Raw genomic sequence first — 27,134 nt, 5'->3', positions numbered from 1 at the left:
GTACGCTCTTCAGCGACTTCGGCTTCGGCACCCAGCCGCCCATCTCCGAACCATGCCGTCCCGCAGGATTAAGCGGCTCCGCTAGGTCCCCAAGCGGGGCACTGGCAAGGGGCACCCTGGCAGGGGCAGTGGTGTCAATTGGCACCTTGGCCCTAACTGCTGGCACCAGCGAGACCTCGTTCGGCGGCCGGTGCATCGCAGGTGCATTCGACGTCCCCGCCTCGGCACTGGGAGAAGTCAACTGGCACCAAAGCAGCGGCACCGTATCCAGGCTCAGACTTGGGGGTCGAACCACCGGCACCGCCTGTTGCCTTGGAGGCAGATCCGGTCCCGTCACCAGCACCGGAAGACTCTATTACGGTGCCAACACCCGCCTCGCAGTAGGACTTTAAAGTTCACCAGGAGCTCCTTAGGCGGGTTGCCTCGAACCTCCAGCTCCAGGCTGAGGAGATGGAGGAGTCGTCGGATACCTTGTTCAACGTCTTGTCCTCCACAGCACCGGGCCGGGTGGCCCTCTCTCTCCACCAAGGGGTGGCCAATATCTCGACTTTGCTTTGGCAAACCCCAGCGTCATTGGCGCCTATTTCTAAAAAGGCGGAGAGAAAATACTTTGTGCCCGCAAGGGGGCACGAATATTTGTACTCTCACCCAGCCCCGAACTCTCTGGTGGTGGAGTCGGTAAACCACCGAGAGAGGAATGGCCAACCCGCGCCCACTCCCAAGGATAAAGACGCCAGGAGATTGGATACCTTCGGCAGAAAGGTTTATTCATTGGCGAGCTTTCAGCTCAGGGAGGCAAATCACCAAGCCCTCCTGAGCAGATATGATTTTAACTTGTGGGGGTCTCTGCCAAAATTCGAACCTCTTCTTCAGGAAAAGGATAAGAAGGAGTTCAGAGCTTTGGTCGATGAAGGGGTGGCGGCGGCGAAAGCAACCCTCCAAGCGGCTTCAGACGCGGCGGATACAGCAGCCCGTTCAGTGGCCTCCGCTGTTGCCATGCACAGGGCGTCCTGGCTCTCGCTGTCAGGGCTGTCCGCGGAGTCCCAGTCCCTCGTGCAGGACTTGCCTTTTGATGGGTAGGCCCTGTTTGTGGACCAGACGGACACCCGTCTACACGGGATGAAGGACTCCCGCACCACCCTGCAAACCCTGGGCCTATATGTCCCACCAACTAAGGACAAACCCAGGCCACAGACCTTGGTTCCTCCGGCTAGAGGCAGATATGAGCCCTCGCCTAAAAGACCAAGGGAGCAGAGACGCAGGTCCCAGCATCAATCCCGCTCGGCCCCTCGACCTGGGCCCGCCCAGGGGAAGAGGCGCTTTTGACTCTTTGCGGGGGGCCACCGGGCCTGTTGCCAGGGAAGCCCCCCAGTTAATAAAGTTTGTGTTCTGCAACTGTTTATCTGCCTTCCGAGTGCAGTGGTCCCGTATAACGTCAGACCAACGGGTTGCAGTTTGCTTTGCCTCCCCCCAGCCGCCAGAGGTTTCTGGGGATCCGGAGCACGCCCTCCTTCTAGACCAGGAGGTGACGCGCCTCCTCATCCTGGGCGCGGTGGAGAAGGTACCTCGGGAATTCCAGGGCAGGGGTTTTTACTCCCGGTATTTCCTGATCCCGAAGGCAAAGGGCGGGCTCAGGCCCATCCTCGACCTGCGGAACCTCAACCAGTTTATGGTCCGTTACAAGTTCCGTATGGTGTCCCTGGCCTCTATTATTCCATCCCTAGACCCGGGGGATTGGTTCGCAGCCCTGGACCTCCAGGATGTGTATTTTCACATCCATATTTTCGAGGGTCACAGGCGCTTCCTGGTAGGGCGGGACCACTACCAGTTCACGGTCCTTCCCTTTGGCCTTTCCACAGCCGCCAGGGTTTTTACGAAATGCATGGCGGTAGTGGCAGCCCACCTCAGGAGGAACGGGCTGCAAATCTTCCCCTACCTGGACGACTGGCTGCTCAAGGACAAGTCTCGGTCTCAGGTGCAGGCCCAGCTAAAATTCTTACTGGCCACATGCGAGAGTCTAGGCCTAGTGGTAAACGAGGACAAGTCCACGTTAGTCCCGGTTCAGCGCATACACTTCTTCGGAGCACTGTTAGACTTGGTGGTGGCCACGGCCTCTCTCCCCTGGGACAGGTTCGAGACGCTCAAAAGTCTCATAGCCTCAGTCACGGCCTTCCCCGTGATGAGGGCAAGGGTGTGCCTTCAAATCTTAGGCCACATGGCAGCATGCACCTCCATGGTGCGACATGACAGGCTCAGGATGAGGCCCCTCCAACTCTGGTTGGCCTCCCAATATCCCGAAGCCAGGGATGGCCTGGACAAGGTTGTCACGTTACCCCCCGCCCCCCCCCCCCCCCCCCCCGCAGCATAGTGGCCGGCCTGCATGGTGGTCCCTCCCGGCCAACATGTTGCAAGGAATCCCATTCCAAGAGACCCCTCCCTCACTAGATCTGGTGTTGGACGCCTCGGACCTGGGGTGGGGAGCCATCTGTTCTTGGTCCCACCTCTCCTGGAAGGTGGCTTTCTTGGTGGCTATCACCTCAGCCCGTCGGGTCTCGGAGCTTAGGACCTTGACCTCGGAACCCCCATATACGGTCTTCCATAAGGATAAGGTACAGCTTCGCCCGCACCCGGCCTTTCTCCCCAAGGTGGTCTCCGCCTTCCATATGGAACAGGACGTTTTCCTACCGGTACTCTGTCCTAAGCTCCATTCCTCCAATGAGAAACGCCACCTACACTCGCTAGATGTGCGTAGGGCGATGGCCTTTTACCTGGACCGTACTAGGCCATTCAGGAAGTCCTCGCAGCTGTTCGTTGCGTCGGCCGAGAGTATGAGAGGGCAACCGGTCTCCACCCAGCACCTTTCCCGCTGGATCACCTCGTGCATACGCACGTGTTATGACTTGGCAGGGGTTTCCCTGCCACCTATTGTAAAGGTCCATTCCAAGAGAGCACAGGCCTCATCAGCTGCTTATGTAGCCCACATCCCTATCCAGGACATATGTAGGGCTGCCATGTGGTCCTCTGTCCACACTTTTCCCTCACACTATGCAATCGTCTCCCAAGCACAGGATGACGCCGGGTTTGGTAGGGCGGTACTCCGTCCTGAGAACCTCTAAACTCCTACCCACCTCCATCAGATATAGCTTGGAGTCACCTACTGTGGAATACACAGGAGCAATCACTCAAAGAAGAAAGGACAGTTACCTGTTCCGTAACTGGCGTTCTTTGAGATGTGTTGCTCCTGTCTATTCCACATCCCACCCTCCTTCCCTCTGTCGGAGTTGTCTGACAAGAAGAAACTGAGGGTGGGGGGAACACGCAGCTCTCCTTTTAGCGTGATATAGAGGCACCACTCCAGGGGTCGCAGCTGTGCTCCCCCAATACGGGTACTGCTAAGGGAAAAACTTCCGGCACCGGTGCACGTGGCGAGCACGCACACCTACTGTGGAATAGACAGGAGCAACACATCTTGAAGAACGCCAGTTACGGAACAGGTAACTGTCTTTTCCTTTACTGACCCTCTCCTTCGTGCTGGTCTGCATATACGTACTACTTGAGAGCTCTGGTATGGCTCGTCCGCAGTGTTCAATTTATGCATGGGCTATCAGAGAATGAGGCTTTAATGCATTTATCATCATATTAGCCTTCTCACCTTTAACGGTGTCCACATACTGCTGTAATATTTTGAGTAGCAGAGAAGGCTGAGTCCTCAACTCCAATATGTAAGAATACCGGGAACAGGGTAGATTTCTGGGAAAAGAAAGAATGTTGGAGTTTTCTAACACTACAGGGCCCAAACCTAAGACCTACCTTTGACATAATATTTGCCCTCAAGGGTTCTTCTTTGCAGTAGTGCAGTCCTTATGGATAAAGACAATTTCTGTTGAATATGTCCACATATGTTCTTTTGAACAAAATTGAAACTACATCCCAGTACAGGCATGAATGTGACATTATTAAAAAACATGTCTCTTTAAATAATAAATACAATGTAACAAAGTGACAAATTGATAGTGCAGAAGTGATTTTATGTAAGGCCCAAAATTAAAGGAAATATTTATCTTTTACTTCTGCTTTTTTGTTTTTCTGTGGAGCAATGAAATTATACACAGTATTAAATCTTGATAATGAATGACAATCTTTCTTATAAAACCTTATGGATGTATATGCGCCCTTTTCATATGCAAAAGAAGTGAAGTGTAGAATATAACCCTTGGAACAAAGGGGTATTTATTTATTTATTTATATTGTGACTTCAAAGTTAAGATCCACTGTCAATGAGCATTTATAATATTCTAATGAGTAAAAGATACCTTAGGTACCTCGTATATTATGCATTTCAGTAATCAATACACTCAATTTAAAAAAACACTTCCAAATATAAAATTACTTGGTTGAAATTAAAATCTTAACTCTTTGAAGACTTCTTTTCTCCTACACACCTACAAATACAGATAACGTATATTTAACTGTAAAATATAATCACTATCACACTCAGTAAACTGCTACTCTATTCAATATTACTAGATATAGACAAACACTCCAACTAGACTGATTAAAAAATGGCAATGGATACGTACAAAATATATCTTAAATTGGTATCCCATTGCATAATAAATACCATTAAAAATAGTGTGAAAGAATTGTAGGTTGCCACAATCCAAATATTTTAAAAGCCAAAGGAACCTTCTCTAAAAGTAGCTGATAAATTAGGTTATAGTTTCTTCTATTCTGTGGCTATTTAATTATATCCTTACAGAAATCCTTTCTGGGGGACAAATACTAAATAAATGTTCTGAGCACTCAGTATATTACTAAGCCATGCTCTTTTACTGTAGGCAAATAGAAAAACATGTTTTTGTGCTATGAGAGAAGGACTTAATAGCTTTACTCCATCACACCATCTAAGAAACGACACTTGTTATTGATTAGCTATTTTCAGATATCACATTGAAAAACAGAATGTGATAACACACATGCTTTTTGAGATCTAAGGTCTTGATTCTACAAATGCTGTCTCCCATGCTTAGTCACTAGTCATGCATTTCTGTTGGTGGGAGGCTGTGTATTTTCTACACGTATGTAATCTTTATAGAAAAAAAAATCTGTGTTTTCTTACCTGGGCCATTGCCTGGGATTAAAAGTACCCAGGACAGGGTTTGAGAACCTGAGACAGTCCTGGCAGCAGAATTACTACTGTTGGCAGATATGTCAGAAGCTGATGGCATCCTACTGTGGATGTGTGTGTTCTCAGAACTGCTTACACTGAAAGCAGAACCGTTCTATCAGCAGTTGGGTTGCTAGGCATCCGGTTTTCGACCAGAACGCCCGGTCGACAAGGGACCCTGGGGGCTCCTGTCAGCACCGCTGACCAGGCCATTAAAAGTCCAGTCGACGGCGCAGAGGGGCTAAGGCAGGCTCCCTGTCTGCCCTGGTTCTGCGCGGCTCCTGGAAGCTGTCAACAGGTCCCTGCGGCCCCTAGATGCAGGGGCAATCGGGGAAGCTCCACGTGCTGCCCCGACTCGGAGTGCTTGCTCTGTAGCTCCCATTGGCTGGGAACTGTGGCCAATGGGAGCTGTGGGAGCGGTGCCTGTGGGTGTGGTGCCACCTGGCCACCCCTGCACCTAGGAGTGGGGCCGGACATGCTGGCCACTTTTGGGAGCCATGCAGAGCCAGGGCAGGCAGGAAGCCTGCCTTAGCCCCGCTGCGCCGCCGACTGGAAACTGACTGGGTAAGCGCCGACCGGCTGGAGCCCGTATCCTGAACTCCCTCTCTCACCCCTGGCCCCAGGTCACCTCCCGCACCCAAACTCCCTCCCAGAGCCCGCACCCTCTCCTGCACCCTAACCCCCTGTTGCAGCCCTGAGCCCCCTCCTGGAGCCCTCACCCCAACTCCTTCCTGCATCCAGACTCCCTCCTGGAGCCCTCACCCCCAAACCCTTCCCGCATCCAGACTCCCTTCTGGAACCCGCACCCCAATCCCTCATCCCCGGCCCCACCCCAAAGCCCGCATCCCCAGCCAGAGCCCTCACCCCCTCGTGCACCCCAACCTCCTACCCCAGCCCAGTGAAAGTGAGTGAGGGTGGGGGAAAGCAAGAGACTGAGGAAGGGGGGATGGAGTGAGTGGGGGTGGGGCCTCAGGGAACAGGCAGGGCAGGGGGCAGGGCAAAGGTGTTCGGTTTTGTGTGATTAGAAAGGTGGCAACCCTAATCTGCAGTCATGCAGTTTTCTGAACTTGAGCGTAGCAAGCACAGTTTCCGTGTCATGTGGATGTTTTTGTTACCAGAAATCATGCATAGGCTGGTGAGCTGTTTCATCAGCCAGGGAAGGAAAGCAAAGTGCACAGCCAAGCATTTTAAGGCCCCTTCTTCAGGGTACAGTTAATTGTTTATATCAAAGGACATAACCAACACAAAATAAAATGACTCAACTGAAAAATAGCAGTCATAATCCCCAGAGGCTTTTTCCTGCCTTAACTAGCCTTGAGGAAAGAGAGGACACACTCAGTGATTTCTGTTTTTTGGGGTTCCTTTTAGCAAGTTTCTAGCTCTCATAGTTGTGGAGAAAAGCGAAGTGAGTACACCCTAAAGGCACAGAAACCAGAAGACAAATAAAAAGAACCCAGTATTTATTATGTCTTTAAAAAAAAAAAATCTGATTTTTGAGGTTTAAGTGTTGACTTTTCAATGCTTGGGTTTGGAAATATTGCACAATACCTTTCTCTGTGATCCTTGTGGATCCAGCAGGGATAGGCAGTGATCCCTTAACCCTTTCAGGGCAGCTATTTTACCTTGTCACACCATGTTACGTACTAACCACCCTCTGGACCAGTAGTTCTCAACCTGTTTACCATTGTGGACCACATATGCAGCTCTGTGTTATGTGGGCTTCATCAACACAATATATATACTACCCATACATCTTAAAGAAAAAAAGGTTTTGTATTTGTTATATGATAGCAATATGATTCAAATCAATATAGTACCTTTCATTTCAACACCAGCAAATGTCTACCATGGAGCATTTTAAATTGGCACTGTTGACTGTTAAATTAATTAATTTATTTCAAGGGTGGCCTGGCATTGTGTATTGCCACCCTCACTTCCACACTGCTGCTGGGGTTGCTGCTGGGCTGAGCACCCAGAGAGCATGGCTGTGGAGCCTGCCTGCAGAGATGGGGACTGTCCCCTATGCACTGAGCCACACATGCATCCATTCCCCCAGCCAGGGACTGTCCCTCATGCACCCAGCTCCCCCACCCATGGACTGCAGTGAATGCTTTGTCATAAATCATACATCTTTCGCTTTCTTTACTGTGGCACTGGAGAAGAGAAATTACTGTATTTAAATGAAAAGTAATGCCATTGTGATAAATCTATGTAGATTTTGCTATTCACCAAAGAATACATATAAAGTATCACAAATTTAAATAAATTGAAGAACTACTAAAAAAAATAAAGAAGCTAATAATAGATGTATCAAACTTTTAGTAGCCATTTAGAAAAAATGAAGCTAATACTACTTGAATTATCCATCATTACAGAAAATTAATATTTAGTGGTGACAAAAATAGATGAGGCTCAAAGAAACCCCAGTTCACTATTTACAAAGTTTATTTTTTAGTCATTGATTGGACTTCTAAAGTACTTCTCCTTGTCCACACAGGACCTAGTCTGACTCCTTTTTGTGTTAATCTGAAATAGGAAGAGAGTATTCTCTCTTTTTATAGCATCAGTGTTATAAAGGAAAGACATATTTTTAGGTCAGGCTAAAAATCAGACTTGGCTTCCCTTTTGTCAACTGATGTGTTGATGGGTGCACAATTAATGTCACAGAAATTTGTATCCCTGTATGGGGGGAGAGTCATAATCAAGTAGACATTTACATTATATTAATTGTGCTTGCAATTTGTAGACACTGAAAGGGAGGACAGGTTTTAAAAGAAAGGGAGAATCTGTCAGCTTAAGAATTTATTTATAGCTGTGTCTGTCCCAGGATATTGGAGAGAGACAAGGTGGGTGAGGTAATATCTTTTATTGGACCAACTTCTGTTGGTAAAAGAGACAAACTTTTGACCTACACAGGTCAACTCTTCTTCAGGTCTTAAGAATGTGTAAAGTGGAAATTAAGTTTTAAAGAAAAGTTTCAGAAATATTTGTCAAGATGCTCTATAAATTTTTTGATTTTCTCCTACAGTACTGCAGCCTCCACTTGAGTTCTCCACTTCAGAGCTGGTATTTCAGTCAAGAAGCATACATTTAGAGATTGCTGATGAAAGTCTGAGCACTCAGGTAAATAAACACACATGTTTTTATGACTATTCTCAGCCTAATCTTTTACTTTACTGGGACTGTAAAAGAGGTACTTGTTTAAATTACATTGTGTGTTCTTAATAACTACATAATTTTTTTCTAGTGTGTGTGCTTATGGATTCCAAAGTGTTTTTATCATTGTTCTAAACTACTGTGAGTTTCATATTGGTCTCTAAAAATTATGACTTTTGCTCAGTTTCTGGCTTAGACTTGATTTTACCCTCTGATTCATGAAGTAAATGGTGCACACCATGGGAAACTGGCTACCACAATGCATGAGCAGTAGTTGACTTCCAAAGATGTCCAGTGATGATGTGTAGTGTGATCATGTCTGAGCTCGTACTTGAAGATTTTTTGCAGCATATTTTATGCAGACAGTTAATAATTCATGACATACTCTTAATTTTATAAGTATGAGTTTTTCTTCTTGAAAAAGCCTTTGCAGATCCCCCATGTGGCAATCATATGTTGTGCTTCATGATCGTAGGAGCATGCTAGCACAGCTTAGCATTTGGGTAGCATGCTCACACTGATTATTTGATTATAAGTTCTGTAGCTTGTGATACACAGGAGATCAGACTAGATGATCACAATGGCCCCTTCTGACCTTGGAATCTCTGAAGCTACAGATCCAAAGTACCAACAGTGGTATAGAAAGGTTAACCTTTCCCCCTTTATTTTCTTCAGTTCCTCTCTTTCTGCTGGTGACAGTGGCGTTGGAATTATTTCCCTCATCCTTCATTGCATAGTTACTATTTTCCTTGACATTTTTAGTTAAATCCATAGTTATTTTAGGTCTTGTTTTTATGTAGCAATTTGTTAGTTTTTTGTAATAGTATTGTTAGGATCCTTTATTTTTGGATCCAGAGAAACATTCATAGTTTAAAAGTTGTCCTTCATGCCATAATAAAATGTCTGACATGACCATCACACCAGGTGCTTAAAATGTATAGGAGGAGAGAGCATCTTTTCTACTTGTTCAAGATCAATTTTTCACCTTTTAAATTTTCCCAGCCATGGTGGGTGGGTAGGGGGAAACAAGAATGCTAGATCAGAGCCCATATAGTCACTTTAATCTGCATAGGTATTGGAGGATATATACTATATAGCCCAAGTTAAAGTTTCCTCAAGAAGCTTCTTGAAAGGGTCCTTCTGGAATCATGAAAGAGATGAGCTACATTCTCTTTAATGATCTATTTAAGATATGTGGGAAGTCATTGTCTTCTAGCAGATCCCCTGAACTTCTCTATGTGAAGGGTGATATTTCTTGAATGAAGAAGTTAGAGGAACTCTGTCCTTTTCACCAGCTGTCTCCTTGATCACCTCTCTCTCCTACTGGTGACAGCATGGCCTTCCAGGAGATAATAGTGTGGGATAGTTTTAATCTATGGAGTAGGCTTAGGCATCTTATAATGCATGTCTGGCTGGCTAAGTCTTGACCCTCATGAACGTTAGTTCTTATAGCTTGCCTGCAAGGTCACGTTTACCCTGCAGCTGGCAGTGTGCTTCCCAGCTTGTATAGACAGTTGAGCACTAGCTCTGCTCGAGCTAGCACACTAAATAGCAGCATAGCTGGAGGTAGATTGGGCAGTTCGTGGGCTAGCCACCCAAATCATACCCAGGGGGTCTGATCAGGTTTATACTCGGATGGCTCAGGCGGAGGAAGCATGCGTCTGTCTACCCGAGCTGGAAGCATGCTCCCAGCTGCAGTGTAGATGTACTCTGACAGGCAGGCTAAGAGGACTAATATTCATGAGGGTCAAGACTTAGTCAGACCTGCATTATGAGCTACCTATAATGCATCTCAAGTTTTGTCTCATTCTCTCCAGTCTGCTGTGACCATTCAGAGATATTACTGGCTCAGGACTTCAGATAAAAGTGCTGGAATTGCCTTTTTGAAGGCACGCAGCCTTTCCAGTGTTAAAACCAATGATCACTTGAGCAGACTCAGAGACTAGTTTTTTGGCACAGTCTTTTCAGGGTTTTAGTCTGTCTTTAGGATGAACATGCTGTCCTTTAGGGGTGAGAAATAGTATCAGCAGCACTCAGGTGACTAAATTAGATATCCAATCTTAGGGTAAGCAAAGGTAGTTTCAAAGTGCCTTTCATTTCAAAGAGAGTCGGTTAAGGGAGAGGGCTTATCTTCTGTTCCTTTATCACAGAGGCTACTTTATACTCTGATGCAATGATGTTGGGACCTCAGTGGGCAGCCAGATGCCAGTATGTTTCAACACTATTCCCTTTTTGCATCCTTCTCCTTCTGGAGATAACTTATCCCAGTTTCTGCCAATAAGATTTTGGCTAAGGACCTGGTGTGTGCTGAAATTTATCCAAAAGAGCTACAGTTTTCAGTTCAATGGCATTCCTTATACCCCGGCTCTTTCCATATGTTCTCATGAGAAACTTTTGAGGGGTGAAGTCACAACCCTGCACCTGGGGACAATATAGCAGATGGACGAACCACTTTACTAGGGCAAAGGTTCTTATTCTTGCTATTCAGCAAAAAAAAAAAAGTAGGTTTTTAAAACTAGCTCTAAACTTTTGCAATCTCAACAAGTTTTTCAACAGAAGAATCTATATATGTAGATCTTCTAGTACTGTAATGTCAGGTCTCTTTGATAGTTTATCCAGTTCCTGCAACTTTTCACCGGTACCAGTAGTTCTCCCATCTGCATTTGCCTTACCACCACTATCATAAATGCAGTTAATCTACTTATCACACACTAGCCCATGATTGATAGCCAACTTGCTATTACTCCAGGTTATTCTTATTACATTGAAGAAATCCGTGTCATATTTAAGATTTGAGAAAATGGTTTTCCTTCCTAGGTAGGAAACATTGTTCTTTGTGAATGGTGAGTGCTGGTAAGTGTGCTATCTGTGAACCATGAGACATGCTTATTTTCTTACCTTACAGATATAAACTGCATACTCTATTGCTCTCTAGAGTGCTCTGTTGAACTTTGTGTCAATTGTTTCTTCTTTGTAGATAAAAAGTACAACATACAATAGTAACTTGTTTTCAACAGGAAAAGCTTAATATTTAGTGATGTGAAAAATAACATAATGCTTATTGCATTCTGTCATCTTACATCCTTGTTTACCTACAACTGTTTACAGAAGTTTGACCTGAAGAACACCTCAAGGCAACCGGTAACATGGCAATTAGATCTTGATGGTGCAGGAAAAGCCATAGAAGATGGCATTTTTAAATTTAGTCTGTGTGCTGGAGTTCTTGATCCAGGACAAAAAACTAGTATCACCGTAGGCTTCTGCCCATGTAAGTATTTTTCTGAATTTGTCAACTTTTATATAAATATTTGCTTGTTCAAGACTCCATTTCCAGAGGTGTATTTAAGTCTACTTTCACTGTGAATCAGCACATTTTCTTTGCTGAAATATGTTTGAAGAGCTAATTTGCTCAGATAGCCAACTTTGGTAAAAACTGAAAAAAACTATAAACAGCCCCTTTCTTGAACTCCTAAGTTACATAGGTTGAAGCCAGGAAGATAGTTTAAAGATAAAAGTAGCATTTCCTATCTAGTGCAACAGGTTCCGGGATTATGCCAATGGAAAAAACCCCTGTTGAAGCTCAGAGAACTAAGAGTGCTGCAGTCTGGACAGCTCAGGAAAGGGAGATTGCTTGAAACATTTCTTCTGTCTGTATAGCATAGGATACCTGAGACCTTTTCTTGGGGAAAGCTTAGGGGGATGAGAATAGATTCAAATTAATGGGTTCCTCTGTGAATTTGAGGGACACTGGTTTCAGGCATTCATCTCACTCTAGGACAGTGTCTTAATGAGGCTCATTAGGTGAGTGTGAAAGAAGCTTGTTCTGTGGATAAAATAATTCCTACACTCTTCTGTGTTGTCAGTCCTGCACCTTTAATGAGAGGTTATTTTAAGTGAAGTAAAAAATTAAAACTCTGTGGACTAAGGAGAATTTGTGTGTGTGTGTGTGTGTGTGTGTGTGTGTGTGTGTGTGTGTGTGTGGTTTTTGTTTTTTTTTCTGAATAGCCAGAATATAGAAATAAAATGCAATTTATCTTTTTAGAAGACTTTAAGGTTGGGACATTTCATATATTTTTGAACAGTTCTAATTGGTTTAGTCAAGTAGATTTTGTATATAAAAGGTAAAACATATCCCTATAAAAATTCAGGAGGAGACTCTGAAGATTATAGTCACTTGGAAACCCTAGAACAGGAAGTAATTACTGTGACAGAAATTGCAATCACATGTAATACCTTTGGGGACCATACTGTATTAAGTTTATGTATCATTGGGGGCCAAGGACTGTATGCAGCTTCAGTGGGGGGAGGGTTATCATGGCTCCTCCAGGAATCACAAACAGTGGTGGTGGTGGTGGGGGGTGATTAAAATGCCTTACCCTATGTTGTCAACATCTCCCGAGAGGTTTTACCCCCGGAAAGGCTTGCCTATATTGGTTAAATCTGGATTTTCCAAAGACCAACAGACAAGAAAAGGGCTTTTTGATATAAAAAGGCTGCATTTAAACTGATTCAGGGCCTTTTTGCTGATCCAGCAAATGGACAGGGCCTTCTGTCCAAAAGGGGCCCCAACCCTTGCAGAAGGGTTGGGAAGACTTTGGCCTCCAGGGCCTCAGGAGTCTGGTGGGTGACCTCTGGTAAGTTTATAGCCTGTGTATAGGAACGTTTATTGTTTTTATGTTTACTCTGTAATGCTTTTACCTTAAGAATAAAGGTGCTTGATTAGGAAGAGCTGTGTGGTTACTTGTATGTGCTGGCAACACACTGTTCTTAGCCCTCTCAGAGAAAGCAAAGCACAGGCTCTGGCCTCTAGGGAGATTGGCTTGCTGGGGATATCGTAATATAAGACAAGAAATTGTGCAGCCTTAAAACACCCATCAGGAGAGAGTGAGATGTGGGTTTCTACCCAAGGGAGGTGATGTCTGGGAGTCAGACGCCTTAAATGGGCACATGGAGGGACCTAGGGAAACTAAGAACCATGGAGGGGGAAGACACTGCTGAAAAAAAATACGGAACTGAACTTGTAATCTGAAGTAAACAAGGGAAAGCATTGAAGTCTAGTTACATCTTATTACCAAAAAGGCTAAGGGCTGCAGGCTGATTCTATATATTACATTGAGAAGATGTTACGTTCTACTCTATGCACATATGTACATCTGTTCTCATGTAAGACCACAATCTACTTACAAAAATATAAATTGTTCTTCGAGTGCTGGTCCCTGTGTGGATTCCAAATGTGGGTGGGCATGCGCGCCATGCACCAGAGCCACAACTGTTGCTAGTAGTGTCTGTTGACATGTGCATGCATTGGCCACGTGGTGCGTCCGAGGCTTTATGAGGCTCTGCAGGTAGATGCTGCTCCAGTTCCCTCTTCCCGCCGCATGGCCACAGTTGTAACCCTGTTCCTCTGTGCTCTTAGTCACCGTATATAGCTCTTATTCACTGTATATAGTTCTCCTTGTTTTTAGTTAGTTAGTTTGTCCATTCTTTGTCTGTAGTTAGTTAGGTTGTTTGTTTGGACTTCCGCCTTTGGGAGCTTCTTTACCCTCCCCGGGGATTATGTCCCATCAAGCTGGTTTTAAAAACTGTGCCTCATGCCCTCACTCCTTCTCAGTAAATGATGAGCACACCATCTGCCTGTATTGTCTGGGTGAAGCCAACATAGTTTTCCGCTGCTCCGTTTGCCGCTCCTTTCTATAGCGGACCTGAGCAGCTTGCGAGCTTTGGCTCTGAAATTTCTTAATGGTGGAGGCAGTGCACCCATGTGCACAGCAAGACCTGGCTCTGATGGAACCACCGGAGCGATGTCTGTCTCAGACAGTGAGCACCTCACCAGGCCCCTCCTATGTGGCACCACTGGCACTGATGAAACCTCACCGTGTGCACAAGAAGCATGGGAATAAGGGTGGATCCCTGACGGGGACCGCCTCAAAGCGCAGCATTTCCTCCCTGAACCGGGACCGTTCGGGCGAGAAGTCGCACACTACAGCTGACGGTCTGACTTCAACTTCAGCACCAGGTTCAAACAAAGTGCAAACAGAGCATCCTCTAAATGCCACCGTTTTCTACTGGCCCCGTCTATGCAGGCACGGGGACCCTTTACTTCGCTCCCGGCTCCATCAACTCTACTGGGATTCTTGGGTTCAGTTTACCTGGTCACACACAGTCCAGGCTGCTCATCACCTTTCACACTGATGGCGGAGCTTATGTTACCCATTGCCCACACTGCACATCTCCGACCCAAACGGCCACCCGCCAGCATGAGCCCCTGGACACTCCAGCCCCATCGGCACAGACGGTCCCGACTGCCCTGCTGGAACCGCCCATCCCTACCGCCGCTTCATCATCACCGGACAATGCCCTTATCCCGTCTTCCCTCTCCCCACTGGATGACCGCTTGCAGTATCAGTCCCTATTTTTTCACATGGCTACTGCCCTCAGCGTCCCAGTGGAGGATGTTCAGGACCCCCAAGATCAATTCCTGGACATTTTTCAACCCCAGGGACCCACCTGCACAGCTTTGCCCATCTACTCTGCCATATTGAAACTGGCCCAGACAGTGTGGCACACACCAGCCTCTTGTGCCCCTACACCAAAATGAGCAGAATGCCACTATTTTGTTCCCCCAAAGGCACAGATTTTCTCTTCACCCACCTGCTGCCAAATTCTCAAGTAATCAATGCTGCTACTGAATGTGCCTGCCAGCAGCACTTCAAATCTGCAATGCAAAGAAACTGGACTTGCTGGGTAGAAAAGTTTATTCATTGGCGGGATTACAATTCCGTATTGCCAGCTACCAGGCTATTCTGGCCAAATACGACTTCCTCTTCTATTCTAAGTTTGCAGAATTCCAGGATTCTTTCTTCCGACTGATAGCAGGACATCCAGTGCATGCTGAATAAGGGCAAACTGGTAGAAAAATTCACGCTACAGGCTGCAGTAGAATCTGCAGACGCTGCCTCTTGCTCCTTAGCATCCAGGGTTGTCCTTCATTGCGACTCATGGCTCCAATCCAGCGGTCTTCCTAAGGAGGTCCAGATGATGCTGGAAGACCTCCCCTTTGACAACAATAAACTGTTTAGCGATAAGATGGACAAGTCCCTTCATTTCCTTAAGGACTCTCATGCCACCCTGCGCTCCCTGGGCATCTATACCCCAGCCCCCATCCTCCCACAACAGCATCCACCCTTCCACCCTTGTCCTTGCACCACCTATCAACCATACCCCCCAGTGACCCTTTGAAGCCCCTTGCCATTGCTCTCGCTCCCAACTGCCCCGACACACTTCTTCAGCCACCTTGGCAGCCTCAACTTCCCACCGACCGTTCAAACAATCGTTTTGACTCTCACATCTAGAACTGCAAACTATCACAATCCTTCCGGTTGTACCACATGTCATATTCGGGGGCTGCCTTGCACTCTTCACCCACAATTGGAGCTTGATCACCTTTGCCCGCTAGATACTGGACATCATCTGTCAAGGATACCTGATCAAATTCTTTTCCTTTCCCCCATGCCACCTACCCAGGGGCCGCCCCTCAGACCCTTCCCAAAACTATTTTCTCAGCAAAGCCACTGCCCTTCTCCACAAAGGTGCCATAGAACTTGTGCCGCACTGCCACTGTGGTCGTGGCTTCTATTCCCCCTATGTCCTCATTCCAAAGAAAGGGGGTAGTCTGTGCCCCATCCTGAACCTCTCCTACTTAAACAAATTCATCTGCAATTTTTGCTTCCAGATGGTCACGCTCCCTCTTATTATCCCCTCCCTTTCCCATGGAGCCTGGTTCGCGGCTCTCGATATGAAAGATACCCATTACCAATTCCGTGTCCTCCCCTTTGGGATCATATTTATGAAGGTCTTTGCGGTCGTGGCAGCCCACATGCGCGGACTGGGCCACACCCTATTTCCTTACATGGATGACTAGCTTCTGGTGGCACCCTCTCACTCCGCCTCCTGACCAGCATATGCACCCTGCATATCCGCCTTCACAAATTAGGAGTCTGCATCAACAAAGAAAAATCCAGCCTCTTCCCTACCCACACACTTACCTTTATAGGAGCACATTTGAACTCGGTGGCAGCCAGAGCCTTTCTCCCCAGGGACCCCTTTACCATTCTTGTTTCCCTTAGTACCATGCTCTGACATGGTCCAAGCACGCGTGCCCGCTAATGCCGCTCCCTTTTAGGAAACATCGCGGCCTGCACTGCTGTTACACCACACGCCTGTCTCCATATGCGCTGCCTCCAACATTGGCTCCGCACAGTTTACGATCCACAGTTAGAACCACTCACCAAGCTGCTGGTCCTCCCTCTCCTGGTGCAACCCATCCACAGTCCTAGTGGGCATGCTCACTTCACCCACTGCCACCCTCACCACAGACGCATCCTTAGTGGGCTGGGGCACCCTCCTTGACAGCCGCACAATTCAGGGTCTCTGGTCCACGAGAGAAGCATGGATGCATATCAATATCCTTGAGCTCCAAGCAGTTCATCTGGCCTGCCAAGCCTTTCTGGACTTTCTCCACTCCTGCCATGTACAGATACTATCAGACAACATGACGGCAGTCGTCTATATAAACAAACAGGACAGCGCCAGGTCCCCCTCTCTGTGCACGGAAGCCGTCCACCTGATGGAACTGGTGCCTCCGACACCAAATCACCCTACACGCAGTACACCTCCCAGGCACCAGCAACACTCTGACAAACTCAGCCGTTCTTTCCATGCCAACCACAAGTGGAAGCTCCACGACCCCACTCACCAATCTCTCTTCTACTAATGGGGCACGCATCACCATGACCTCTGTGTGATGCTCTCAGGGCAGTGTCCTTCTCGTTCCCTGGATTGCATGTCTACTCTACGCCTTCTGCCAATTTCCCTCCTCCCCGAGGTCCTACACAAAATACACAAGGACCGGGAACAGTGATCCTTATAGCCCCCTCCTGGACTCGCCAATACTGTTACACTGATCTTTCGCCTCTCTGCTCGCCCATTCCCCTCCCCAACATTCTGAATCGTCTGATGCAGGACCGCAGCCACCTGCAACACCCCAACACACACCTCCTTCACTTCACAGCTTGATATTTGGTTGGGGATCCTGTGTAGACCAGGCCTGCTCTATACCCGTCTGCAACATCCTCACTAATAGCAGAGGACGTTCCACTCATGTGTTACTCTGCCAAATGGCATTGCTTCACGGCCTGAGTGAGTCGACATAACATTCCTACTCTCCTAAACTACCTCCTCCATCTCCGCCAATCAGGCCTAGCGCACTCCTCCATCCAAGTACACCTAGCTGCTCTCAGTGCCTTCCTTCCTCCTGGGGATGGCTCCTCTGTCTTCACGCATCCAAAGACCTCCAAATTTCCTCAATGTTTTTCCTCCTGTGCGACAGCCCATCCCGCCTTGGAACCTCAACCTAGTGTCCTCTCTGCCCTCACCAAACCTCCTTTCAAGCTTCACCCACCTCTCTATGAAGGTTATCTTCCTGGAGACCACCACCTCGGCATGTTGTGTCAGCGAACTGAAGGCGATGGCAAACCCCCCCCCCCCAATTCACTGTCTTTCATAAGGACGAGGTTTCCCTGTGTCTCCGCCCCAAATTCTCCCCAAGGTGGCTTCCTCCTTTCACCTCAACCAAAATATATACCTCCTGGTCTTCTACCCCAAACGTCATGCCTCATCCCTGGAGTGTGCCTTCCACTCCCTCGACGTCCGCCGGGTGCTGGTCTCTTACTTCCACCAAACCCATGCCTTCTGCACATCCCTGCGACTTTTTGTCGTCATTGCTGAGCGTTGGCGTGGCTCCACCCTCTTTACAATGCTACTCCAAGTGGATCTCCCACTGCATTGAAAATTGCTACAAACTATTGGGCACCACACTTCCACTCAGGATCACAGCCCACTCTACACAGGCTCATGCCATCACATCTTCCTTCCTACTGGATGTACCTTGGCAGGACATATGCCAGGTGGCGACCTGGTCTTCTGTCCATACCTTCTCCATTCATTATGCCATTGCTCCCTCCATGATGACAGATGCCGCCATCGATCATGCTGTCCAACACAATTGGTCTTTCCAAGACCCCTCGCGTCTGCCTCCTTCCTGAATACTGCTCACTACTCTCCCACGTTTGGAATCCACATAGGGATCAGCCCTTGAAGAAGAGAAAGTTACTTATTGTAACTGGAGGCTCTTCGAGATGTGTGGTCCCTATCCTGCCCTCCTCCCCCTCTGCTCTGGGCTCCTCTGCTGCTGAGTAAGAAGGAACTGGAGCAGCGTTGACCCATACAGCCTCTTAAAGCCTCAGATGCGCCATGTGGCTGACACATGACACACATGTGGGTCAATGGACACTGCTATCAACAGTTCCGGCTCTGGCGCACGGCGCACCTCCGCACCCACGTTTGGGATCCAGATGGGGACAACACATTTGAAAGAACCTCCAGTTACAGTAAGTAACTTTCTCTTACATTCGATTGTCACTTTGAGTAAATAGCTGCTCCTTTGGGGCTGGAGTTGCTTCATGTGTTCAAAGTATTTTTTTCCCCTGATGTATATCTATACCAGTGCGGGGTAGATTATTTTTATCTTCTTAGAGGGCGTGACTAGGTAGAAGCAGCAGACATAGAAGGTAATTTTACCTGCTGAATGTTGGAGAGACTAATCTCCTTTTCTTTGACTCATCTTTTTAAAGAAACCTGACGAGAAATATGCTAAGACCCAATGTTTTGGAGTGCACACTGAGAAGAAGGGGCAATGGAAATGGGGGAGGATGGAAATAAAAAGGTGGTGTGGGTATTGTCTTTTAGCGCTTTCAAACATTCTGTATGTGGTTTAGCAATTGCGAGTCTGTATTTATTTTACAGATTTTCTCCTTTCTGAGCCACCTACTTTTCGTTATGTGCCCTGTTCTCTGTTGTCATTCAAATAACAGAAAAATCACAAAATAGAGGGCTGTAACTTTACTTCCTGAAGAGGCAGTTTTAATACACATACATTGAGAGATTATCTATGTCTACACTAATGAATGATGATGATAAAATAATCAGCCCAAGACTACAATACAAAACATAGACGTTTTCATTTGTTTTTCATTCTGAGAAAAATGTTATTTTTATGGCCTTATCCCGTAGTGGTGTATTTCTAGACTGAGGGGGGAAAATAGGTTAACAGAGAGAATTTCAATGACTGTTGAACGGGCATGTGATTAGATCAGCAAGGTTTGATTTTAGGAATGATCAAGGCAGTATTATTCTTGCTAAGATAAGCTCAAATAAATTGAAAAGAATATTTTTAATTATATTTACAAATATAAGGCAGTTTGTCCCAAGATGTGACCTTTGAATGATGGGTGGACTACAGAGGGGTGGGTGGACATACATTTCTTTCTCTCCTGCTGGTTTCCAGCGCCATGTTTCATTAAGGACTGTTACTGGAAAAGACCCTCTGGTGTAGAGAACTCCGTCTTCTCCTTTGCATCTTCAGCTAGGGGAATCTGCCAGTACCCCTTTGTCAAGTCTAGGGTCGTTAAGTACCGGGCATTCCCCAGACGGTCTACTAATTCGTCTATGCGGGGTATAGGGTAGGCATCAAACTGGGATATCTCATTTAGTCGCCGGAAGTCATTGCAGAACCTCGTGGTGCCATCAGGTTTGGGCACCAACACTATTGGGCTGGACCACTGACTGTGAGATTCTTCAATGATCCCCATCTCCAGCATTTTCCTGACTTCCGCTTTTATTTCCTCCCTTTTGGCTGCTGGCACCCGATAGGGCCTCATTGTTACTCTGGCCCCAGGGTTCGTGACGATGTGATGATATGTCCCAGTTGTGCAATCTGGCTTTGTCAAGAATACATCTTGATATTGGGTGATCATCTCAGTTACCTCTTTCTTCTGGGCTGTCGTTAGATCGGGAGACACCCTCACCTGTCCAGGGTTTTTGTTCCCTGGGTGTAGGTCTTCCCGAACCACTGTGCATGCCTCTCGGGTATGCCAAGGTTTCAGAAGGTTGACATGATATCTGTTCTAGTTTTTGACGTCCCGGTTGTCGCACCTTGTAATTTACTTCCCCTACGGGTTCAACTGTTTCGTAGGGCCCTTGCCACTGGGCCAACAGCTTACTTTCGGCCGTGGGTACCAGTACCATTACTCTGTCACCGGGCTGAAACTGACGAACCTTGGCTTGACGATTGTAGTAGGTTTGCTGGGCCTCTTGGGCCTTTTCTAGGTGCTCCCGCACTATGGGAGTGACCCGGGCTATCCGGTCCCTCATCTGTAGCACATGCTCTATTATGTTCTTTCCCTCACTGGGTTCCTCCTCCCAAATTTCCTTGGCTATGTCCAGGATGCCTCGGGGGTTGTGCCCATATAACAGCTCAAAGGGGGAGCATCCAGTTGAGGCCTGAGGTACCTCCTGGATAGCGAACATAAGGTAAGGTAGTAGGGTGTCCCAGTCCTTCCCGTCCCGACTTACCACCTTCCTTATCATAGCCTTGAGGGTTCGGTTAAACCTTTCTACCAACCCATCAGTCTGCGGATGATAGACTGAAGTTCTCAGGGTATGTATATGGAGCAGAGTACAGAGGTCCTTCATTAGCTTCGACATAAATGAGGTTCCTTGGTCTGTTAATATCTCCTTTGGTAGCCCCACTCGGGCAAAGATCCCCACCAACTCCTTTGCTATCATTTTAGAGGCCGTGTTTCGCAGGGGGACGGCTTCTGGGTAGCGAGTAGCATAATCCATAATGACAAGTATATATTGGTGGCCCCGGGCTGTCTTCTCCAGGGGTCCCACTAGGTCCATGGCTATTCGCTCGAAGGGGACCACTATGATGGGAAGGGGTACTAAAGGTGCCCTCAAGTGGGGACGGGGACTGTGCAGCTGACACTCCGGGCAGGATGCACAGTACCTCTGCACTTCTTCATGTACTCCGGGCCAGAAGAACCGTCGTAGGACCCTGGCCAGGGTCTTCTCTACCCCCAAATGTCCCCCAAAAAGATGACTATGGGCAAGACTTAATACAGCATTCTGGTGTTTTTGAGGTACTAGGATCTGCTGTACCTTCTGCGCCTATACTGGTGCAACCCGGTATAAGAGATCCTTCTTCATTATGAAGTAAGGTCCTGGTCCCTGGGTTTTCCCTTCTACGGGGACCCAATCTATTTCAGTCACCTCCTTCCTAATGTTGTCGTACCTTGGGTCTTCTGCCTGGTCTCGTCCAAAATTTCCTCTCCCGGGGATAATCTGCCCGAGATCTAGGGGGCCAGTCTCTGTTGCCTCTACTGGTTCAGAAGTGTTAGGGTGGGGGTGCTTCTCCCTCCTGGGTGGACTCCTTTTTAGCTGCTCGGGTCCGCCTACCTACGAGAGCGACCCTCTGGCTTTGGGTCAGTATTCCGGTTCCCAAGGCCTTAGCTGCCCTCCTTTCCCTTTTTGTCTTTCTACCCTGTCTGGGAGTGGAGAACAAATCTGGGGATATTTCAGAGAAGACTGGGGGTTGACAGTCTACTGTGGATGCCTCACTAACTTCAGGGTTTCCCCCTTTCTCCAATCCCCTTACCGGGAGTAAGTCTCCAAACCCTGGGAAGTCCCTCCCTCTGAGCACCGGGTATGGGAGTTTAGGGACTACACCTGCGGCTACCTCAGTAGTGTTCCCCTGAATCTCGATTTTTACTGGGATGGTAGGGTAATAACCAACTGTCCCATGGACACAGGTTATCCCCGTATGCTTAGCCCACAGCAGCTGACAATGCTTCACGAGCTTCCCTGAGACAAGCGTGATAGCACTCCCCGAATCAACCAGTGCGGTGGTCTCTACCCCATTTAGTTTCACTGGTCTGGTATACATATGTGGGATTAGTGAGACCCCCACAAGGTGGATTAGGGAGCATGGGTCCGCCCAGTTCCCCAGGTTACACTGCATAGGCTCCTCAGCATTGGGACACTGTGCAGCTATGTGTCCCCACTCCCCGCAGGCATAACATCTGTATGGAGCCCTAGGCATTCCCAGGTCTCTTGGTTTGGGCAGTCTAACCTCCCGATCCTCTTCTCCCTCAGTGCTCCGACTCTTTGTGGCCTCTAGTGGGCCTTCAGCCCCTCTTTTTCCACCTGGGCCCTCTTGGTGGCCCAGTCACCTGAGCTTTGGGGCTTGGTGCTGCTAATTTAACCCGGGGTGCCTCTTCCTTAACTGGTCGGGTCAGCTCCCTCGCTGTCCTTCGCCTCTCTACCAATGCGACGACCTCGTCGTAGGTGCAGGGTTCGTTCTGGCTTACCCAGGCACGAAGGTCTGGCGGTAGTCCCCTCATGTATTGGTCAATGACCAGAACCTCTAGTATCTCTTCCGGATTCCGGGACTCAGTTCGCAACCACTTTCATGCGAGATGGATGAGGTCATACAATTGGGACCGCGGGGTTTTGTTTTCCTGGTACCTCCACTCATGATACCGCTGGGCCCGCACTGCAGTCGTTACCCCAGATCTGGCCAGGATCTCTGATTTCAGCTGGGGTAGTCTGATGCAGCCTCTTCAGGCAGATCATAGTAGGCCTTCTGGGCCTCCCCACACAGGAATGGGGCAAGGATGCCAGACCACTGATCTCGAGGCCAGGCCTCCCGTAGGGCTGTCCTCTCAAAGACCAGAAGGTATGCCTCTACATCATCCTCCCGCGTCATTTTCTGCAGCCAATGGCTGGCCCGTATGAGCCGCATCCCATCATGGCCACGGTTCAGCCCTGTAAGGGTCTTTACCTGGCTTACCAGTTCTCACAACATAGCTCGGTCTTGAGCAGCCTGGTCCATCAGCAGGTGATTAGTCTCTTGCTGCAGCCGCACTGCCTCCTGTTGAGCGGCTGCCTGGACACGGGTAGCCTCCTGCTGGGCCGCCGTAGCTTGTATTAGTGCCCACACTATGTCATCCATTGTGGTGAAAAAATAAATAAATCCTCTTTTTTTTTTTTAAATCACCCTCCTTCTTCCGCCGTGCTGTGCACCCCAAATCCCACTTCTGACACCAGTTGTGACAAAGTTCCTCCTCTACCTTGGTGGGTCCTGCGCTTATTGGCGGATTTGCTCGCTTCACAGATTCATCCTGTGGGTCAGGAACAGTCCAGAGACCTTCCCCTCTGGTAGAAGCTATAGTCCAGGTCAATTCCTCCTGTGTTTGATCAGGAGTTGGGAGGTATGGGGGGAACCTGGGCCCGCCCTCTACTCCGGGTTCCAGCCCAGGGCCCTGTGGACTGCAGCTGTTTAGAGTGCCTCCTGGTACAGTTGCACGACACCTACAACTCCCTGGGCTACTTCCCCATGGCCTCCTCCCAACACCTTCTTTGTCCTCACCACCGGACCTTCCTCCTGATGTCTGATAACGCTTGTACTCCTCAGTCCTCCAGCAGTACGCCTACTCACTCTCAGCTTCTTGCACACCTCTTGCTCCCAGTTCCTCTCACACACTTCCTCTCCCCTGGCTTGACTGGAGTGAGCCCTTTTATAGCATCAGAGGGGCCTTAATTAGAGTCAGGTGCTTAACTGCCTCACCTGACTCTTAGCAGGTTACTTGGAGTCAGGTGGTCTATTAGCCTGGAGCAGCCCCTGCTCTGGTCACTCAGGGAACAGAAAACTACTTATCCAGTGGCCAGTATATCTCCCTTCTGCTACTCTGCTGTTCCCAACTGGCCTGGGTCTATCACAATATATATTCATGCATAGTCAGCAAGGATTATTGATCAACACTTCTTTTATTTAAAGTTGTTTGTTTACATTTTACTATGTGCAAGTCTTATGTTTACATAAGCAATAAAAGCATTCTAAAATCAATTGACTTCATAATTCCATATTTTAAATATTATTCCACTATTTGTAGTCTGCCTGTGTATTGTGCCTTCTGTGAAACAATATTTAATCTTTCTTAAAATAGAACAATAAATACAGCAAAACCCACACAGAAGACTTTAACTTAATAGCCTATTAAGGAGCATGCTTTGCCTTTTACCTACAGAGGTTTATTCTGTAGACTTTCATCATGTTTGAGTGGACAAATTGATTAGTAAGCCCTAGCATTTATGTTAGTCAAAATTGCACTGATTTGTTTCAACACACCACTGTGTTTGTTGTAATAATAATAATAATATCTAGCTCTTATAGAGCACTTTTCCTCAGATCTCAAGGTAATACAAAATGAAGAGTGTCTGCCTGGGACAGGATGTGGTGCTAAAGTATTTTATAGCACTAAATTTAACTTAAAGCTAACACATAAAAGGCTTGCACAAGGTGTGGTAATATAACAGGTTTCCTTACTGTGATGGAAGTGGCTAAGTTCAACAGAGATGCTTAAGAACTGAATATATACTTACCTGAAATGATCCTATATTACTGTATAATCCATAATGCATTAACTAATGCATGAAAGGGTTAAAATATGTTACAGTATCATGTCACCCTGTGTAATAATTGTAATTCTTCAAAGAAAAGTAAGTTTCAATGGATCCATGCTCTTGGTTTTCATGCCTGAGTCATGAGATTCACTATTCAGCAAGTTTAAAAGAATTTAGAACCCTTCGGAGGTTCGCTGATTATATGACTGAAGGGTGCAGATGGATGTCACAGCCTCTAACTTCCAGTTCCTTTTTTCTGCTACAGCAGGAAGTTGAATAGCTGTACCCTCTAGCAGTTTTTATGGGGAAAATGATTGGTTTATTATTGATTTTTCTTTTTCTAGGGCATAGCCTTGAGATAAAACAACTTGATTCCTCCCCTCCCCGCCTCAGGAATCTGTATATTTAATGTCTCATGTTTTTTTTCTGTTGACATTCATTTCTGTTCAAGATCCATATGCTGTAATTGTACAACATTTAATAAAAAAAACCCTACATTCATAAAACATTTAAAGTTGCAAAGCTAAGCGCTCAGAAATGATGAAACTACTTGTAGTGTTGCACATGAAACTTTAATTCTCTCTCCATTAGAATATGACCATCTTTTTATTCCGTTTGTACAGCACCTAGCATAGGGGTCCTGATCTATGACTAGGACTCCTAGATGCTACGGTAATATAAATAAATAATAGAAATGAAAGAATAAATACTATGTAATCATGTAACTATATATTGTAATAGATACACACACAAGGCAGAATTAAGGGTTGCACATAATTGATCTAATTATTGAAGAATATTGTTATGCAATCTTTGTGTTGTCATATTCAGATTTTTGGTTGCTTATCTTTGAAACCTTCATGTTTTCTGAGTATTGTTATTATGATGGAATATAATTAATTGTTCAATTACTTTATCCATTTAAAATAGAAATGGAATGTCAATAACAAAAAACAACCCCCTGCCCCCAAAACAACAACCTGCTCTAGCCAAGGCACATGTCGTTCACTTAAACATCCAGTCATTTGCTGCAGCTGTGCAGTGCTCAGTGCTAGCCAGGAGAGTGCTTTGTGTTGGGCTGGTCCTCTGGTGCAAATTAGCTCAGCTGCTCTGAAAATGAGGCCACTTCTACTTAGGGTCCTAAATACAGATTTAGGAGTGCAGTTTTCAAATGGGCCTAAATTACCTGGGAGCACAAGTCCCTTTTGAAAAGCACATAGTAGGAGCCTAACTTTTAGGCTCAAAGATTGAAAAATTTGGCTGTACTCTGGAATGGATTAGTGGAAGTCCATGGCTGATAGGCTGGAGGTGTTGGTTTGGGAGGGAAGTCTGATGGTATATTGTGTGAAAAGGTGAATGACTGTATGGCTGTGCTTTCACTAGGGTAACAGGGTGGATAGAGGAAAGGTTGGCTGTCTATGGTAGAAATGAAAGAGGTTCATAGGCTGGTTTAGAGTAGAAGGAAAGAATTGTAGGGCATTGGGATAGCCTGGCTTTAGGTCAGCAGAGATTCAGAAGACATGATTTGATTGTGTAAGAAGAGGGGGGATTGGGAGTAAAATACTTTTAATATGGCTTATTTTGCATTGATAGTGCATGGTTTAAAGTGGTCTTGCTTTCTTCCCACCACTCTATGGGGGCTAAAAATAGAAGATAGAGAGGAATAATAATTTAAGTAGGTTTGCCAGACAACCTGAAATTTTCTTTTGACTGTTTGATCATGTGCCACGATGATACATGTGAAGTTTTTGCATTTTTAAGTGATGTTAAAGTACCATAAATTGATGCAATGACATGGTATTGAAGATGCAGGTATTGAAACATTCTGTCCCAACATTGTAACATGATACGGGTTTTTGAGTATCCCCTCCCCCAAGTCGAGTCTTTCAGATTTTATGGGTCTACAGTAAGATGGCCCTGTACAGTTACACTGTTGTATGCACACACTTGAGGTGCTTTGTGAGGCCCCCAAACACATCAAATGCAGGTATTTCTGCATATTTTCACCTTGCAACATTAATAGAACTTTATTTTTTTCTTTGGTGGTGGTATAATACTTAACCACCCATCTGGGTGTTTAGAAGCTCTGGGTAGTTAGACTGGGGAAATCCAGCTAGAGCCAAGGTCAAAATTCCTACTTCACCTGTTGGATTTGCAGTGTTTAAGAACCAGACAGCTAGAGGTTAAGTATCTGCAGGAGTGGACACAGCTGGATCTCATGGGGAAAAAAATCATGGCTCAGTTAGCAGATATAAAAGGAAAAAGCAGAAAGGAGTAACTAGTAGGGGGGAAAGCATGTACACAAGCTGATAAAAAATTGTGGTGTTCTGCTGAAACCTCCCAAGAAATGGAAAGGCTTTTGATGGGGACCCTGCAAAGCAAAGACTTTGTATTTGAACCTGTTTATAGCCAGGAAGGGATGTTCTGTACTGGGACCTGCTGCTGCTGT

At 46.7% G+C, this 27,134-nt stretch overlaps 1 protein-coding gene across 1 annotated transcript in view; it reads left to right on the top strand.

Annotated features, from left to right (window-relative positions):
- The window catches only part of LOC112104196 (cilia- and flagella-associated protein 47), a 698,279-nt gene that overhangs the window by 86,130 nt on the left and 585,015 nt on the right, over positions 1–27,134 (top strand). The window contains exons 23-24 of the mRNA XM_029910741.1: positions 8,196–8,290; positions 11,432–11,591. Of these exons, the coding sequence (XP_029766601.1) occupies positions 8,196–8,290; positions 11,432–11,591 (255 nt within the window). The remainder of the gene's footprint in view (positions 1–8,195; positions 8,291–11,431; positions 11,592–27,134) is intronic.

Source organism: Terrapene carolina, unplaced genomic scaffold (genome assembly GCF_002925995.2).
Source record: "Terrapene carolina triunguis isolate 2854851 unplaced genomic scaffold, T_m_triunguis-2.0 Scaffold22, whole genome shotgun sequence".
Taxonomy (NCBI): domain Eukaryota; kingdom Metazoa; phylum Chordata; order Testudines; family Emydidae; genus Terrapene; species Terrapene triunguis.
Note: the sequence above shows the minus strand (reverse complement) of the source record. Positions and strands in the feature narration are given on the sequence as shown.